This window comes from Carassius gibelio, chromosome A8, assembly GCF_023724105.1.
Source record: "Carassius gibelio isolate Cgi1373 ecotype wild population from Czech Republic chromosome A8, carGib1.2-hapl.c, whole genome shotgun sequence".
NCBI lineage: Eukaryota > Metazoa > Chordata > Actinopteri > Cypriniformes > Cyprinidae > Carassius > Carassius gibelio.
This window is the reverse complement of record NC_068378.1, coordinates 28,255,226-28,275,064: the sequence shown is the minus strand read 5'-3', so window position 1 is coordinate 28,275,064 and position 19,839 is coordinate 28,255,226. Positions and strand designations below refer to the sequence as shown.

General features: G+C 35.5%; 1 protein-coding gene and 1 long non-coding RNA gene across 5 annotated transcripts in view; both read left to right on the top strand.

Moving 5' to 3' along the window:
- LOC128019119 (centrosomal protein of 120 kDa) overlaps positions 1 to 19,839 on the top strand; it is a 79,444-nt gene that overhangs the window by 1,232 nt on the left and 58,373 nt on the right. The window contains exon 1 of one of the 2 annotated variants that reach the window (XM_052605168.1): positions 18,279 to 19,356. The exons of the other annotated variant lie outside the window; for it this stretch is intronic. Within the exon in view, the coding sequence (XP_052461128.1) occupies positions 19,137 to 19,356 (220 nt within the window). The 5' untranslated portion in view covers positions 18,279 to 19,136. Of the gene's footprint in view, positions 1 to 18,278; positions 19,357 to 19,839 lie in introns of those variants that run through there. 2 annotated transcript variants of the gene reach the window in all.
- LOC128019122 (uncharacterized) lies at positions 880 to 13,848 on the top strand. Of its 3 annotated transcripts, none has more exons than XR_008185079.1 (3): positions 880 to 1,327; positions 12,649 to 12,742; positions 13,278 to 13,848. It is a non-coding gene; the product is annotated as an uncharacterized LOC128019122 (long non-coding RNA). The 3 variants fall into 3 exon arrangements; XR_008185078.1 differs by lacking the exon at positions 880 to 1,327 and adding an exon at positions 4,753 to 5,195; XR_008185077.1 differs by lacking the exon at positions 880 to 1,327 and adding an exon at positions 8,393 to 8,840.

Here is a 19,839-nt window from a genome sequence, read left to right as displayed (position 1 = left end):
TGCATCTTGTTTATACTCACTTATAAACTTTTGGTTGCCCTTTTTGTTGTTTTTCGTTGTGTTGTTTTTTATCCTCATTTGTAAGTCGCTTTGGATAAAAGCGTCTGCTGAATGAATAAATGTAAATGTAAACTTATCAAATTATGGCTTCGTTTCCTTACATGATTATCGAAATATTCAACTCAAATAAACACCTGTATGATGCAGTATTAGTATTAGAATTTAATTTGGGGTCCTGAAATAACCTGAACACTGCACAGAGGTTAAGATGACCATTTCTACAAAAATAAAATAAAAATTTAAACTCATCCTATTTTGTTTTAATTTTCCCTTACTAAATTATACAGTTACTGATGCTATGGACTGTGGGATTACTAACAGGCTATTGACAAAAATCTGTCTCTAAAACTCTTTTCTCTTTATTAAAAGTTGATCTGGACAAGTACATGATAGAATCAAATGTTTTGCAAATCCGCTGGAAAGACCAGATCTCAAATGATTCGCGAAATGCGCTTCGGAGTCCCGATCTGAATCAAATGTTTTGCCGACTCGCTCCGAAGCCCCGATCAAATGATTCGCGAAATGCGCTTCGGAGTCCCGATCTGAATCAAATGTTTTGCCGACTCGCTCCGAAGCCCCGATCAAATTATTCGCTAAATGCGCTTCGGAGTCCCGATCTGAATCAAATGTTTTGCCGACTCGCTCCGAAGCACCGATCAAATTATTCGCGAATTGCGCTTCGGAGTCCCGATCTGAATCAAATGTTTTGCCGACTCGCTCCGAAGCCCCGATCAAATTATTCGCTAAATGCGCTTCGGAGTCCCGATCTGAATCAAATGTTTTGCCGACTCGCTCCGAAGCCCCGATCAAATGATTCGCTAAATGCGCTTCGGAGTCCGGATCTGAATCAAATGTTTTGCGAACTCCGAAGGCCCGATCATAAGATTCGCGAAACGATCTTCGGAGTCGCGATATGAATCAAATGTTTTGCGAACTCGCTCCAAATCCCAGATCTCAAGTTATTTTCCAGTGAAAGCGCTACAGCGTTCATTCGCTTGCCGAAAAATAGCGGAGACCAAAAGTATTCAGATGTGTATAGTGTGCCTTTGTGTTCTAATTTAAAAAAAAAAAAAACTTATTTATCATTTCATAGTTTTCCCACCTACGAAAATAAAAATAAGCGTTGAATTGGGCTATATGGTGAGAGGAGGAGACGACAATTACTCTGAGGAAAGGTACTTTAGTGTGTGCTAAGCCCTTCACGGAGGATGAGGTCCGTGTCCAACCGGAGTACGGTCGATCTCGCACCGTGGGCTGTGCCTTCCAGGTTTGCGTGGAAAAGTTGCGGAGACGTTAAATCAGGCGTCATAACGGGCTGTTTGTGGTGCAGAGCAGTAAATGTCCAGATGGTCCAGTCCCAGGTGAGTGTGTTAACTAAAACAATAACTTATATTAAAAGCTTATCGGTAACTATATAGACATTAATCAAATATAGTATGTTTTATTTGTATTGTTAGATGTACATTAATCAAATATAGTATGTTTTATTTGTATTGTTAGATGTAACGTTATACATTTAATGTAGCACATGGTAGCAGTTATGCTAACAGTCGAGCAGGTTAGTGAAGCGGTGTTTTTATACTTTTGCCATCACCCTTTTATACTGCTCTCTTTCTGGCTTAAGTCACACAAAATTAACAAAGACATTTAAAGTTATCAATAAAATCCACAACAATGTAGGAAATACGAGCAGTTGAACAAATCTGTTGAACAAGCAGAATTCAAATTATTTTATAATGGTTTGTAGGTTATTTAACTTTGAATTGATGTTCTAAGTAACTGGTATATTATTGCATACATGTGATAGTAACTTTCCAAATTAATGAGTTGTTTTTATTAAAGTGTTATGCTTAACACAAAATAATACATGTATTGTTGTTTGCTTTATGTTAATAGGCTCCGTGGCCGTGCACAAACGCAGTGACGAACTTCCGCTGTCGCCAGAAGTCGACCAAGTATAGGTCTCTGCAGGAAAGTAATTTGTGGTTTTAAGAATTTGTGGTCAGATATAAATAAATATGTAATTCCTAATAAAGTTAAAGAAACTCACTTTAAAATAATAAACAGATACTATCCATGTAATGATTTTATTGGTAAGTTTAAAGAAGGGTTTTTGCCATTATGTAGTTTCTGTAAAGAAGAAAATGAAACAATTGTACACTTATTTTTCAGTTGTAATTATACTAAATTATGGATACTATTATTAAACTTCTTACTCTGTTAGGAAAATATCATACATAAAGCAAAATGTATATCGACTGTACCAAATGGTAGATTTCTGAAGATTTTTTTACGACTCTCTACCTTCAATACAGAATAATCGAAAAGCTCTAAAGACATTAAAACTGCTGAAAAGGATACTTAATGTATTAGAAACATGATTGATATGTTATACAGTATGCATCTTATTGCTTTACAGATTCACATGTCTCTGTTTTCCCCTTTTTTGTTATCTCAAAAAAAAAAAAAAAAGTAATGGGAGTTATGAGATCAAGGTGTTTTTACACCATGATACCTGATTAGTTGATGTAATAGTGACGTTAGGTTTAGGGGTGGGGTTGGGTAAGGGGGATCATTTAGATTGCATGATTCAGAAACACCCAGCAGTTTCAAAACACCCACATGGGTGATTTTGTTAAATTGATTTCATAAAATGTTATCCTCCACTGCAAATTGTCTTGCAAGTCAAGGGGGTTGAATAATTTGGAACACAACTGTATATTGTCTGTGTGAGAGGAATCAAACAATCATATCCTGCTATCGTTTACTCTTCCTCAGCCTGAAAGTGTTTTTTTTTTCTGCTGAACACTAAAGAAGATGTTTTTTGAGAGTGAACAGTTGACGGCACCCATTGACTTCTATGCTACAGGAAGAAATACTATGGAAGTGAATGGGTACCGTCAACCGTTTGGTCTTTTAAAGCATCATCTTTTTAGCATTCAGCAGAAGACAGAAACTCGTACAAAAAATATATAATTTTTTACATTTTATTTAAAGAAATAAATATATAAAATAAGCTCACACAGTTTAACATTTATTCCCAAAGCAACCAACTATGTGTCATTGTTGTTAACTAAGACTGAAACAACTAAAAACAGTTTTCTGTAATTGAAATAAAGCTAAAGTAAAATAATATAGATAAGTCGTGTAAGCTACTACTAAATATGGGAGAAACTTATTTTCTGTAAAGTTGCTTTGCAATGATTTGTAAAGTAAAAAGCACTAATTTTAGTACTGTTTTCATTTAATTTATAAAGTAGTAACTTTTTACAAAAAAAGTTGAAATGCTAAAATTATTAAAACTGACATAACATAAAGGCTAAAAAAAGATTAATAAAACTAATTCCTAAACCTCAAACTGCAACCATGAGGCTAAAAGCTATGCCATTTGTCACTCTGAGAAAGTGCTGTAACAGTTTATAAAGACCTTGATGTTGTTTGGACACCAGAACCGTGTGTGTGTGTGTGTGTGTGTGTGTCCACCTAGATGTTCCCGTGTTTGGCTCCTGGGATGATCTGAATCCTCTCAAAGTCCCTCCCCAGGATGATGATGTCACAGCCAGAGTAGTACGCCTGTCTGACACTGATAATCACAGAGAGTTCTACATATCATCTGAATGTAATGTTTTGCTACATTTTTATTTATTTATTTTCTAATTGAGGAATCAGAGTTTTAAATGTTTTCATTTACGGTTAATAATCTCTGCTGCTGCTGTTACACTCACAGTCACGAACAGCTTGAATCATCTGGACTTTTTGTTTTATATTATTTCTTAACATATCAGACAATATCTGCCTTCATATTGCATGCATCTTGTTTATACTCACTTATAAACTTTTGGTTGCCCTTTTTGTTGTTTTTCGTTGTGTTGTTTTTTATCCTCATTTGTAAGTCGCTTTGGATAAAAGCGTCTGCTGAATGAATAAATGTAAATGTAAACTTATCAAATTATGGCTTCGTTTCCTTACATGATTATCGAAATATTCAACTCAAATAAACACCTGTATGATGCAGTATTAGTATTAGAATTTAATTTGGGGTCCTGAAATAACCTGAACACTGCACAGAGGTTAAGATGACCATTTCTACAAAAATAAAATAAAAATTTAAACTCATCCTATTTTGTTTTAATTTTCCCTTACTAAATTATACAGTTACTGATGCTATGGACTGTGGGATTACTAACAGGCTATTGACAAAAATCTGTCTCTAAAACTCTTTTCTCTTTATTAAAAGTTGATCTGGACAAGTACATGATAGAATCAAATGTTTTGCAAATCCGCTGGAAAGACCAGATCTCAAATGATTCGCGAAATGCGCTTCGGAGTCCCGATCTGAATCAAATGTTTTGCCGACTCGCTCCGAAGCCCCGATCAAATGATTCGCGAAATGCGCTTCGGAGTCCCGATCTGAATCAAATGTTTTGCCGACTCGCTCCGAAGCCCCGATCAAATGATTCGCTAAATGCGCTTCGGAGTCCCGATCTGAATCAAATGTTTTGCCGACTCGCTCCGAAGCACCGATCAAATTATTCGCGAATTGCGCTTCGGAGTCCCGATCTGAATCAAATGTTTTGCCGACTCGCTCCGAAGCCCCGATCAAATTATTCGCTAAATGCGCTTCGGAGTCCCGATCTGAATCAAATGTTTTGCCGACTCGCTCCGAAGCCCCGATCAAATGATTCGCTAAATGCGCTTCGGAGTCCGGATCTGAATCAAATGTTTTGCGAACTCCGAAGGCCCGATCATAAGATTCGCGAAACGATCTTCGGAGTCGCGATATGAATCAAATGTTTTGCGAACTCGCTCCAAATCCCAGATCTCAAGTTATTTTCCAGTGAAAGCGCTACAGCGTTCATTCGCTTGCCGAAAAATAGCGGAGACCAAAAGTATTCAGATGTGTATAGTGTGCCTTTGTGTTCTAATTTAAAAAAAAAAAAAACTTATTTATCATTTCATAGTTTTCCCACCTACGAAAATAAAAATAAGCGTTGAATTGGGCTATATGGTGAGAGGAGGAGACGACAATTACTCTGAGGAAAGGTACTTTAGTGTGTGCTAAGCCCTTCACGGAGGATGAGGTCCGTGTCCAACCGGAGTACGGTCGATCTCGCACCGTGGGCTGTGCCTTCCAGGTTTGCGTGGAAAAGTTGCGGAGACGTTAAATCAGGCGTCATAACGGGCTGTTTGTGGTGCAGAGCAGTAAATGTCCAGATGGTCCAGTCCCAGGTGAGTGTGTTAACTAAAACAATAACTTATATTAAAAGCTTATCGGTAACTATATAGACATTAATCAAATATAGTATGTTTTATTTGTATTGTTAGATGTACATTAATCAAATATAGTATGTTTTATTTGTATTGTTAGATGTAACGTTATACATTTAATGTAGCACATGGTAGCAGTTATGCTAACAGTCGAGCAGGTTAGTGAAGCGGTGTTTTTATACTTTTGCCATCACCCTTTTATACTGCTCTCTTTCTGGCTTAAGTCACACAAAATTAACAAAGACATTTAAAGTTATCAATAAAATCCACAACAATGTAGGAAATACGAGCAGTTGAACAAATCTGTTGAACAAGCAGAATTCAAATTATTTTATAATGGTTTGTAGGTTATTTAACTTTGAATTGATGTTCTAAGTAACTGGTATATTATTGCATACATGTGATAGTAACTTTCCAAATTAATGAGTTGTTTTTATTAAAGTGTTATGCTTAACACAAAATAATACATGTATTGTTGTTTGCTTTATGTTAATAGGCTCCGTGGCCGTGCACAAACGCAGTGACGAACTTCCGCTGTCGCCAGAAGTCGACCAAGTATAGGTCTCTGCAGGAAAGTAATTTGTGGTTTTAAGAATTTGTGGTCAGATATAAATAAATATGTAATTCCTAATAAAGTTAAAGAAACTCACTTTAAAATAATAAACAGATACTATCCATGTAATGATTTTATTGGTAAGTTTAAAGAAGGGTTTTTGCCATTATGTAGTTTCTGTAAAGAAGAAAATGAAACAATTGTACACTTATTTTTCAGTTGTAATTATACTAAATTATGGATACTATTATTAAACTTCTTACTCTGTTAGGAAAATATCATACATAAAGCAAAATGTATATCGACTGTACCAAATGGTAGATTTCTGAAGATTTTTTTACGACTCTCTACCTTCAATACAGAATAATCGAAAAGCTCTAAAGACATTAAAACTGCTGAAAAGGATACTTAATGTATTAGAAACATGATTGATATGTTATACAGTATGCATCTTATTGCTTTACAGATTCACATGTCTCTGTTTTCCCCTTTTTTGTTATCTCAAAAAAAAAAAAAAAAGTAATGGGAGTTATGAGATCAAGGTGTTTTTACACCATGATACCTGATTAGTTGATGTAATAGTGACGTTAGGTTTAGGGGTGGGGTTGGGTAAGGGGGATCATTTAGATTGCATGATTCAGAAACACCCAGCAGTTTCAAAACACCCACATGGGTGATTTTGTTAAATTGATTTCATAAAATGTTATCCTCCACTGCAAATTGTCTTGCAAGTCAAGGGGGTTGAATAATTTGGAACACAACTGTATATTGTCTGTGTGAGAGGAATCAAACAATCATATCCTGCTATCGTTTACTCTTCCTCAGCCTGAAAGTGTTTTTTTTTTCTGCTGAACACTAAAGAAGATGTTTTTTGAGAGTGAACAGTTGACGGCACCCATTGACTTCTATGCTACAGGAAGAAATACTATGGAAGTGAATGGGTACCGTCAACCGTTTGGTCTTTTAAAGCATCATCTTTTTAGCATTCAGCAGAAGACAGAAACTCGTACAAAAAATATATAATTTTTTACATTTTATTTAAAGAAATAAATATATAAAATAAGCTCACACAGTTTAACATTTATTCCCAAAGCAACCAACTATGTGTCATTGTTGTTAACTAAGACTGAAACAACTAAAAACAGTTTTCTGTAATTGAAATAAAGCTAAAGTAAAATAATATAGATAAGTCGTGTAAGCTACTACTAAATATGGGAGAAACTTATTTTCTGTAAAGTTGCTTTGCAATGATTTGTAAAGTAAAAAGCACTAATTTTAGTACTGTTTTCATTTAATTTATAAAGTAGTAACTTTTTACAAAAAAAGTTGAAATGCTAAAATTATTAAAACTGACATAACATAAAGGCTAAAAAAAGATTAATAAAACTAATTCCTAAACCTCAAACTGCAACCATGAGGCTAAAAGCTATGCCATTTGTCACTCTGAGAAAGTGCTGTAACAGTTTATAAAGACCTTGATGTTGTTTGGACACCAGAACCGTGTGTGTGTGTGTGTGTGTGTGTGTCCACCTAGATGTTCCCGTGTTTGGCTCCTGGGATGATCTGAATCCTCTCAAAGTCCCTCCCCAGGATGATGATGTCACAGCCAGAGTAGTACGCCTGTCTGACACTGATAATCACAGAGAGTTCTACATATCATCTGAATGTAATGTTTTGCTACATTTTTATTTATTTATTTTCTAATTGAGGAATCAGAGTTTTAAATGTTTTCATTTACGGTTAATAATCTCTGCTGCTGCTGTTACACTCACAGTCACGAACAGCTTGAATCATCTGGACTTTTTGTTTTATATTATTTCTTAACATATCAGACAATATCTGCCTTCATATTGCATGCATCTTGTTTATACTCACTTATAAACTTTTGGTTGCCCTTTTTGTTGTTTTTCGTTGTGTTGTTTTTTATCCTCATTTGTAAGTCGCTTTGGATAAAAGCGTCTGCTGAATGAATAAATGTAAATGTAAACTTATCAAATTATGGCTTCGTTTCCTTACATGATTATCGAAATATTCAACTCAAATAAACACCTGTATGATGCAGTATTAGTATTAGAATTTAATTTGGGGTCCTGAAATAACCTGAACACTGCACAGAGGTTAAGATGACCATTTCTACAAAAATAAAATAAAAATTTAAACTCATCCTATTTTGTTTTAATTTTCCCTTACTAAATTATACAGTTACTGATGCTATGGACTGTGGGATTACTAACAGGCTATTGACAAAAATCTGTCTCTAAAACTCTTTTCTCTTTATTAAAAGTTGATCTGGACAAGTACATGATAGAATCAAATGTTTTGCAAATCCGCTGGAAAGACCAGATCTCAAATGATTCGCGAAATGCGCTTCGGAGTCCCGATCTGAATCAAATGTTTTGCCGACTCGCTCCGAAGCCCCGATCAAATGATTCACTAAATGCGCTTCGGAGTCCCGATCTGAATCAAATGTTTTGCCGACTCGCTCCGAAGCCCCGATCAAATGATTCGCGAAACGCGCTTCGGAGTCCGGATCTGAATCAAATGTTTTGCGAACTCCGAAGGCCCGATCATAAGATTCGCGAAACGATCTTCGGAGTCGCGATATGAATCAAATGTTTTGCGAACTCGCTCCAAATCCCAGATCTCAAGTTATTTTCCAGTGAAAGCGCTACAGCGTTCATTCGCTTGCCGAAAAATAGCGGAGACCAAAAGTATTCAGATGTGTATAGTGTGCCTTTGTGTTCTAATTTAAAAAAAAAAAAAAAACTTATTTATCATTTCATAGTTTTCCCACCTACGAAAATAAAAATAAGCGTTGAATTGGGCTATATGGTGAGAGGAGGAGACGACAATTACTCTGAGGAAAGGTACTTTAGTGTGTGCTAAGCCCTTCACGGAGGATGAGGTCCGTGTCCAACCGGAGTACGGTCGATCTCGCACCGTGGGCTGTGCCTTCCAGGTTTGCGTGGAAAAGTTGCGGAGACGTTAAATCAGGCGTCATAACGGGCTGTTTGTGGTGCAGAGCAGTAAATGTCCAGATGGTCCAGTCCCAGGTGAGTGTGTTAACTAAAACAATAACTTATATTAAAAGCTTATCGGTAACTATATAGACATTAATCAAATATAGTATGTTTTATTTGTATTGTTAGAAGTACATTAATCAAATATAGTATGTTTTATTTGTATTGTTAGATGTAACGTTATACATTTAATGTAGCACATGGTAGCAGTTATGCTAACAGTCGAGCAGGTTAGTGAAGCGGTGTTTTTATACTTTTGCCATCACCCTTTTATACTGCTCTCTTTCTGGCTTAAGTCACACAAAATTAACAAAGACATTTAAAGTTATCAATAAAATCCACAACAATGTAGGAAATACGAGCAGTTGAACAAATCTGTTGAACAAGCAGAATTCAAATTATTTTATAATGGTTTGTAGGTTATTTAACTTTGAATTGATGTTCTAAGTAACTGGTATATTATTGCATACATGTGATAGTAACTTTCCAAATTAATGAGTTGTTTTTATTAAAGTGTTATGCTTAACACAAAATAATACATGTATTGTTGTTTGCTTTATGTTAATAGGCTCCGTGGCCGTGCACAAACGCAGTGACGAACTTCCGCTGTCGCCAGAAGTCGACCAAGTATAGGTCTCTGCAGGAAAGTAATTTGTGGTTTTAAGAATTTGTGGTCAGATATAAATAAATATGTAATTCCTAATAAAGTTAAAGAAACTCACTTTAAAATAATAAACAGATACTATCCATGTAATGATTTTATTGGTAAGTTTAAAGAAGGGTTTTTGCCATTATGTAGTTTCTGTAAAGAAGAAAATGAAACAATTGTACACTTATTTTTCAGTTGTAATTATACTAAATTATGGATACTATTATTAAACTTCTTACTCTGTTAGGAAAATATCATACATAAAGCAAAATGTATATCGACTGTACCAAATGGTAGATTTCTGAAGATTTTTTTACGACTCTCTACCTTCAATACAGAATAATCGAAAAGCTCTAAAGACATTTAAACTGCTGAAAAGGATACTTAATGTATTAGAAACATGATTGATATGTTATACAGTATGCATCTTATTGCTTTACAGATTCACATGTCTCTGTTTTCCCCTTTTTTGTTATCTCAAAAAAAAAAAAAAAGTAATGGGAGTTATGAGATCAAGGTGTTTTTACACCATGATACCTGATTAGTTGATGTAATAGTGACGTTAGGTTTAGGGGTGGGGTTGGGTAAGGGGGATCATTTAGATTGCATGATTCAGAAACACCCAGCAGTTTCAAAACACCCACATGGGTGATTTTGTTAAATTGATTTCATAAAATGTTATCCTCCACTGCAAATTGTCTTGCAAGTCAAGGGGGTTGAATAATTTGGAACACAACTGTATATTGTCTGTGTGAGAGGAATCAAACAATCATATCCTGCTATCGTTTACTCTTCCTCAGCCTGAAAGTGTTTTTTTTTTCTGCTGAACACTAAAGAAGATGTTTTTTGAGAGTGAACAGTTGACGGCACCCATTGACTTCTATGCTACAGGAAGAAATACTATGGAAGTGAATGGGTACCGTCAACCGTTTGGTCTTTTAAAGCATCATCTTTTTAGCATTCAGCAGAAGACAGAAACTCGTACAAAAAATATATAATTTTTTACATTTTATTTAAAGAAATAAATATATAAAATAAGCTCACACAGTTTAACATTTATTCCCAAAGCAACCAACTATGTGTCATTGTTGTTAACTAAGACTGAAACAACTAAAAACAGTTTTCTGTAATTGAAATAAAGCTAAAGTAAAATGATATAGATAAGTCGTGTAAGCTACTACTAAATATGGGAGAAACTTATTTTCTGTAAAGTTGCTTTGCAATGATTTGTAAAGTAAAAAGCACTAATTTTAGTACTGTTTTCATTTAATTTATAAAGTAGTAACTTTTTACAAAAAAAGTTGAAATGCTAAAATTATTAAAACTGACATAACATAAAGGCTAAAAAAAGATTAATAAAACTAATTCCTAAACCTCAAACTGCAACCATGAGGCTAAAAGCTATGCCATTTGTCACTCTGAGAAAGTGCTGTAACAGTTTATAAAGACCTTGATGTTGTTTGGACACCAGAACCGTGTGTGTGTGTGTGTGTGTGTGTGTGTGTGTGTGTGTCCACCTAGATGTTCCCGTGTTTGGCTCCTGGGATGATCTGAATCCTCTCAAAGTCCCTCCCCAGGATGATGATGTCACAGCCAGAGTAGTACGCCTGTCTGACACTGATAATCACAGAGAGTTCTACATATCATCTGAATGTAATGTTTTGCTACATTTTTATTTATTTATTTTCTAATTGAGGAATCAGAGTTTTAAATGTTTTCATTTACGGTTAATAATCTCTGCTGCTGCTGTTACACTCACAGTCACGAACAGCTTGAATCATCTGGACTTTTTGTTTTATATTATTTCTTAACATATCAGACAATATCTGCCTTCATATTGCATGCATCTTGTTTATACTCACTTATAAACTTTTGGTTGCCCTTTTTGTTGTTTTTCGTTGTGTTGTTTTTTATCCTCATTTGTAAGTCGCTTTGGATAAAAGCGTCTGCTGAATGAATAAATGTAAATGTAAACTTATCAAATTATGGCTTCGTTTCCTTACATGATTATCGAAATATTCAACTCAAATAAACACCTGTATGATGCAGTATTAGTATTAGAATTTAATTTGGGGTCCTGAAATAACCTGAACACTGCACAGAGGTTAAGATGACCATTTCTACAAAAATAAAATAAAAATTGAAACTCATCCTATTTTGTTTTAATTTTCCCTTACTAAATTATACAGTTACTGATGCTATGGACTGTGGGATTACTAACAGGCTATTGACAAAAATCTGTCTCTAAAACTCTTTTCTCTTTATTAAAAGTTGATCTGGACAAGTACATGATAGAATCAAATGTTTTGCAAATCCGCTGGAAAGACCAGATCTCAAATGATTCGCGAAATGCGCTTCGGAGTCCCGATCTGAATCAAATGTTTTGCCGACTCGCTCCGAAGCCCCGATCAAATGATTCGCTAAATGCGCTTCGGAGTCCCGATCTGAATCAAATGTTTTGCCGACTCGCTCCGAAGCACCGATCAAATGATTCGCGAATTGCGCTTCGGAGTCCCGATCTGAATCAAATGTTTTGCCGACTCGCTCCGAAGCCCCGATCAAATGATTCGCTAAATGCGCTTCGGAGTCCCGATCTGAATCAAATGTTTTGCCGACTCGCTCCGAAGCCCCGATCAAATGATTCGCGAAACGCGCTTCGGAGTCCCGATCTGAATCAAATGTTTTGCGAAGTCCGAAGGCCCGATCATAAGATTCGCGAAACGATCTTCGGAGTCCGGATATGAATCAAATGTTTTGCGAACTCGCTCCAAATCCCAGATCTCAAGTTATTTTCCAGTGAAAGCGCTACAGCGTTCATTCGCTTGCCGAAAAATAGCGGAGACCAAAAGTATTCAGATGTGTATAGTGTGCCTTTGTGTTCTAATTTAAAAAAAAAAAAAAAAAACTTATTTATCATTTCATAGTTTTCCCACCTACGAAAATAAAAATAAGCGTTGAATTGGGCTATATGGTGAGAGGAGGAGACGACAATTACTCTGAGGAAAGGTACTTTAGTGTGTGCTAAGCCCTTCACGGAGGATGAGGTCCGTGTCCAACCGGAGTACGGTCGATCTTGCACCGTGGGCTGTGCCTTCCAGGTTTGCGTGGAAAAGTTGCGGAGACGTTAAATCACGCGTCATAACGGGCTGTTTGTGGTGCAGAGCAGTAAATGTCCAGATGGTCCAGTCCCAGGTGAGTGTGTTAACTAAAACAATAACTTATATTAAAAGCTTATCGGTAACTATATAGACATTAATCAAATATAGTATGTTTTATTTGTATTGTTAGATGTACATTAATCAAATATAGTATGTTTTATTTGTATTGTTAGATGTAACGTTATACATTTAATGTAGCACATGGTAGCAGTTATGCTAACAGTCGAGCAGGTTAGTGAAGCGGTGTTTTTATACTTTTGCCATCACCCTTTTATACTGCTCTCTTTCTGGCTTAAGTCACACAAAATTAACAAAGACATTTAAAGTTATCAATAAAATCCACAACAATGTAGGAAATACGAGCAGTTGAACAAATCTGTTGAACAAGCAGAATTCAAATTATTTTATAATGGTTTGTAGGTTATTTAACTTTGAATTGATGTTCTAAGTAACTGGTATATTATTGCATACATGTGATAGTAACTTTCCAAATTAATGAGTTGTTTTTATTAAAGTGTTATGCTTAACACAAAATAATACATGTATTGTTGTTTGCTTTATGTTAATAGGCTCCGTGGCCGTGCACAAACGCAGTGACGAACTTCCGCTGTCGCCAGAAGTCGACCAAGTATAGGTCTCTGCAGGAAAGTAATTTGTGGTTTTAAGAATTTGTGGTCAGATATAAATAAATATGTAATTCCTAATAAAGTTAAAGAAACTCACTTTAAAATAATAAACAGATACTATCCATGTAATGATTTTATTGGTAAGTTTAAAGAAGGGTTTTTGCCATTATGTAGTTTCTGTAAAGAAGAAAATGAAACAATTGTACACTTATTTTTCAGTTGTAATTATACTAAATTATGGATACTATTATTAAACTTCTTACTCTGTTAGGAAAATATCATACATAAAGCAAAATGTATATCGACTGTACCAAATGGTAGATTTCTGAAGATTTTTTTACGACTCTCTACCTTCAATACAGAATAATCGAAAAGCTCTAAAGACATTAAAACTGCTGAAAAGGATACTTAATGTATTAGAAACATGATTGATATGTTATACAGTATGCATCTTATTGCTTTACAGATTCACATGTCTCTGTTTTCCCCTTTTTTGTTATCTCAAAAAAAAAAAAAAAAAAGTAATGGGAGTTATGAGATCAAGGTGTTTTTACACCATGATACCTGATTAGTTGATGTAATAGTGACGTTAGGTTTAGGGGTGGGGTTGGGTAAGGGGGATCATTTAGATTGCATGATTCAGAAACACCCAGCAGTTTCAAAACACCCACATGGGTGATTTTGTTAAATTGATTTCATAAAATGTTATCCTCCACTGCAAATTGTCTTGCAAGTCAAGGGGGTTGAATAATTTGGAACACAACTGTATATTGTCTGTGTGAGAGGAATCAAACAATCATATCCTGCTATCGTTTACTCTTCCTCAGCCTGAAAGTGTTTTTTTTTTCTGCTGAACACTAAAGAAGATGTTTTTTGAGAGTGAACAGTTGACGGCACCCATTGACTTCTATGCTACAGGAAGAAATACTATGGAAGTGAATGGGTACCGTCAACCGTTTGGTCTTTTAAAGCATCATCTTTTTAGCATTCAGCAGAAGACAGAAACTCGTACAAAAAATATATAATTTTTTACATTTTATTTAAAGAAATAAATATATAAAATAAGCTCACACAGTTTAACATTTATTCCCAAAGCAACCAACTATGTGTCATTGTTGTTAACTAAGACTGAAACAACTAAAAACAGTTTTCTGTAATTGAAATAAAGCTAAAGTAAAATGATATAGATAAGTCGTGTAAGCTACTACTAAATATGGGAGAAACTTATTTTCTGTAAAGTTGCTTTGCAATGATTTGTAAAGTAAAAAGCACTAATTTTAGTACTGTTTTCATTTAATTTATAAAGTAGTAACTTTTTACAAAAAAAGTTGAAATGCTAAAATTATTAAAACTGACATAACATAAAGGCTAAAAAAAGATTAATAAAACTAATTCCTAAACCTCAAACTGCAACCATGAGGCTAAAAGCTATGCCATTTGTCACTCTGAGAAAGTGCTGTAACAGTTTATAAAGACCTTGATGTTGTTTGGACACCAGAACCGTGTGTGTGTGTGTGTGTGTGTGTGTGTGTGTGTGTGTTTGTGTGTGTGTGTGTCCACCTAGATGTTCCCGTGTTTGGCTCCTGGGATGATCTGAATCCTCTCAAAGTCCCTCCCCAGGATGATGATGTCACAGCCAGAGTAGTACGCCTGTCTGACACTGATAATCACAGAGAGTTCTACATATCATCTGAATGTAATGTTTTGCTACATTTTTATTTATTTATTTTCTAATTGAGGAATCAGAGTTTTAAATGTTTTCATTTACGGTTAATAATCTCTGCTGCTGCTGTTACACTCACAGTCACGAACAGCTTGAATCATCTGGACTTTTTGTTTTATATTATTTCTTAACATATCAGACAATATCTGCCTTCATATTGCATGCATCTTGTTTATACTCACTTATAAACTTTTGGTTGCCCTTTTTGTTGTTTTTCGTTGTTTTGTTTTTTATCCTCATTTGTAAGTCGCTTTGGATAAAAGCGTCTGCTGAATGAATAAATGTAAATGTAAACTTATCAAATTATGGCTTCGTTTCCTTACATGATTATCGAAATATTCAACTCAAATAAACACCTGTATGATGCAGTATTAGTATTAGAATTTAATTTGGGGTCCTGAAATAACCTGAACACTGCACAGAGGTTAAGATGACCATTTCTACAAAAATAAAATAAAAATTGAAACTCATCCTATTTTGTTTTAATTTTCCCTTACTAAATTATACAGTTACTGATGCTATGGACTGTGGGATTACTAACAGGCTATTGACAAAAATCTGTCTCTAAAACTCTTTTCTCTTTATTAAAAGTTGATCTGGACAAGTACATGATAGAATCAAATGTTTTGCAAATCCGCTGGAAAGACCAGATCTCAAATGATTCGCGAAATGCGCTTCGGAGTCCCGATCTGAATCAAATGTTTTGCCGACTCGCTCCGAAGCCCCGATCAAATGATTCGCTAAATGCGCTTCGGAGTCCCGATCTGAATCAAATGTTTTGCCGACTCGCTCCGAAGCACCGATCAAATGATTCGCGAATTGCGCTTCGGAGTCCCGATCTGAATCAAATGTTTTGCCGACTCGCTCCGAAGCCCCGATCAAATGATTCGCTAAATGCACTTCGGAGTCCCGATCTGAATCAAATGTTTTGCCGACTCGCTCCGAAGCCCCGATCAAATGATTCGCTAAATGCGCTTCGGAGTCCCGATCTGAATCAAATGTTTTGCCGACTCGCTCCGAAGCCCCGATCAAATGATTCGCGAAACGCGCTTCGGAGTCCGGATCTGAATCAAATGTTTTGCGAACTCCGAAGGCCCGATCATAAGATTCGCGAAACGATCTTCGGAGTCCGGATATGAATCAAATGTTTTGCGAACTCGCTCCAAATCCCAGATCTCAAGTTATTTTCCAGTGAAAGCGCTACAGCGTTCATTCGCTTGCCGAAAAATAGCGGAGACCAAAAGTATTCAGATGTGTATAGTGTGCCTTTGTGTTCTAATTTAAAAAAAAAAAAAAAAACTTATTTATCATTTCATAGTTTTCCCACCTACGAAAATAAAAATAAGCGTTGAATTGGGCTATATGGTGAGAGGAGGAGACGACAATTACTCTGAGGAAAGGTACTTTAGTGTGTGCTAAGCCCTTCACGGAGGATGAGGTCCGTGTCCAACCGGAGTACGGTCGATCTCGCACCGTGGGCTGTGCCTTCCAGGTTTGCGTGGAAAAGTTGCGGAGACGTTAAATCACGCGTCATAACGGGCTGTTTGTGGTGCAGAGCAGTAAATGTCCAGATGGTCCAGTCCCAGGTGAGTGTGTTAACTAAAACAATAACTTATATTAAAAGCTTATCGGTAACTATATAGACATTAATCAAATATAGTATGTTTTATTTGTATTGTTAGATGTACATTAATCAAATATAGTATGTTTTATTTGTATTGTTAGATGTAACGTTATACATTTAATGTAGCACATGGTAGCAGTTATGCTAACAGTCGAGCAGGTTAGTGAAGCGGTGTTTTTATACTTTTGCCATCACCCTTTTATACTGCTCTCTTTCTGGCTTAAGTCACACAAAATTAACAAAGACATTTAAAGTTATCAATAAAATCCACAACAATGTAGGAAATACGAGCAGTTGAACAAATCTGTTGAACAAGCAGAATTCAAATTATTTTATAATGGTTTGTAGGTTATTTAACTTTGAATTGATGTTCTAAGTAACTGGTATATTATTGCATACATGTGATAGTAACTTTCCAAATTAATGAGTTGTTTTTATTAAAGTGTTATGCTTAACACAAAATAATACATGTATTGTTGTTTGCTTTATGTTAATAGGCTCCGTGGCCGTGCACAAACGCAGTGACGAACTTCCGCTGTCGCCAGAAGTCGACCAAGTATAGGTCTCTGCAGGAAAGTAATTTGTGGTTTTAAGAATTTGTGGTCAGATATAAATAAATATGTAATTCCTAATAAAGTTAAAGAAACTCACTTTAAAATAATAAACAGATACTATCCATGTAATGATTTTATTGGTAAGTTTAAAGAAGGGTTTTTGCCATTATGTAGTTTCTGTAAAGAAGAAAATGAAACAATTGTACACTTATTTTTCAGTTGTAATTATACTAAATTATTTTGGTCCCAAGTTTCTTGGTTTCTTTTTGAGTTATTTTATAAGTTTGTCACAATAACCGATGTAATGGTCTTGTTTATGGATTGTGATACTGGTTTAATCCAGGGGAAGTCGTGGCCTAATGGTTAGAGAGTCCGACTCCCAATCGAAAGGTTCTGAGTTCGAGTCCCGGGCCGGCAGGAATTGTGGGTGGGAGTGCATGTACAATTCTCTCTCCACCTTCAATACCACGACTTAGGTGCCCTTGAGCAAGGCATTGAACCCCCAACTGCTCCCCGGGCGCCGCAGCATAAATGGCTGCCCACTGCTCCGGGTGTGTGTTCACTGCTCTGTGTGTGTGCACTTCGGGTGGGTTAAATGCAGAGCATTGGGTCACCATACTTGGCTGAATGTCACTTCACTTCACTTTTTTTTTTTGTTGGAAATGGATACTATTATTAAACTTCTTACTCTGTTAGGAAAATATCATACATAAAGCAAAATGTATATCGACTGTACCAAATGGTAGATTTCTGAAGATTTTTTTACGACTCTCTACCTTCAATACAGAATAATCGAAAAGCTCTAAAGACATTAAAACTGCTGAAAAGGATACTTAATGTATTAGAAACATGATTGATATGTTATACAGTATGCATCTTATTGCTTTACAGATTCACATGTCTCTGTTTTCCCCTTTTTTGTTATCTCAAAAAAAAAAAAAAGTAATGGGAGTTATGAGATCAAGGTGTTTTTACACCATGATACCTGATTAGTTGATGTAATAGTGACGTTAGGTTTAGGGGTGGGGTTGGGTAAGGGGGATCATTTAGATTGCATGATTCAGAAACACCCAGCAGTTTCAAAACACCCACATGGGTGATTTTGTTAAATTGATTTCATAAAATGTTATCCTCCACTGCAAATTGTCTTGCAAGTCAAGGGGGTTGAATAATTTGGAACACAACTGTATATTGTCTGTGTGAGAGGAATCAAACAATCATATCCTGCTATCGTTTACTCTTCCTCAGCCTGAAAGTGTTTTTTTTTTCTGCTGAACACTAAAGAAGATGTTTTTTGAGAGTGAACAGTTGACGGCACCCATTGACTTCTATGCTACAGGAAGAAATACTATGGAAGTGAATGGGTACCGTCAACCGTTTGGTCTTTTAAAGCATCATCTTTTTAGCATTCAGCAGAAGACAGAAACTCGTACAAAAAATATATAATTTTTTACATTTTATTTAAAGAAATAAATATATAAAATAAGCTCACACAGTTTAACATTTATTCCCAAAGCAACCAACTATGTGTCATTGTTGTTAACTAAGACTGAAACAACTAAAAACAGTTTTCTGTAATTGAAATAAAGCTAAAGTAAAATGATATAGATAAGTCGTGTAAGCTACTACTAAATATGGGAGAAACTTATTTTCTGTAAAGTTGCTTTGCAATGATTTGTAAAGTAAAAAGCACTAATTTTAGTACTGTTTTCATTTAATTTATAAAGTAGTAACTTTTTACAAAAAAAGTTGAAATGCTAAAATTATTAAAACTGACATAACATAAAGGCTAAAAAAAGATTAATAAAACTAATTCCTAAACCTCAAACTGCAACCATGAGGCTAAAAGCTATGCCATTTGTCACTCTGAGAAAGTGCTGTAACAGTTTATAAAGACCTTGATGTTGTTTGGACACCAGAACCGTGTGTGTGTGTGTGTGTGTGTGTGTGTGTGTGTGTGTGTGTGTGTGTGTGTGTGTGTCCACCTAGATGTTCCCGTGTTTGGCTCCTGGGATGATCTGAATCCTCTCAAAGTCCCTCCCCAGGATGATGATGTCACAGCCAGAGTAGTACGCCTGTCTGACACTGATAATCACAGAGAGTTCTACATATCATCTGAATGTAATGTTTTGCTACATTTTTATTTATTTATTTTCTAATTGAGGAATCAGAGTTTTAAATGTTTTCATTTACGGTTAATAATCTCTGCTGCTGCTGTTACACTCACAGTCACGAACAGCTTGAATCATCTGGACTTTTTGTTTTATATTATTTCTTAACATATCAGACAATATCTGCCTTCATATTGCATGCATCTTGTTTATACTCACTTATAAACTTTTGGTTGCCCTTTTTGTTGTTTTTCGTTGTGTTGTTTTTTATCCTCATTTGTAAGTCGCTTTGGATAAAAGCGTCTGCTGAATGAATAAATGTAAATGTAAACTTATCAAATTATGGCTTCGTTTCCTTACATGATTATCGAAATATTCAACTCAAATAAACACCTGTATGATGCAGTATTAGTATTAGAATTTAATTTGGGGTCCTGAAATAACCTGAACACTGCACAGAGGTTAAGATGACCATTTCTACAAAAATAAAATA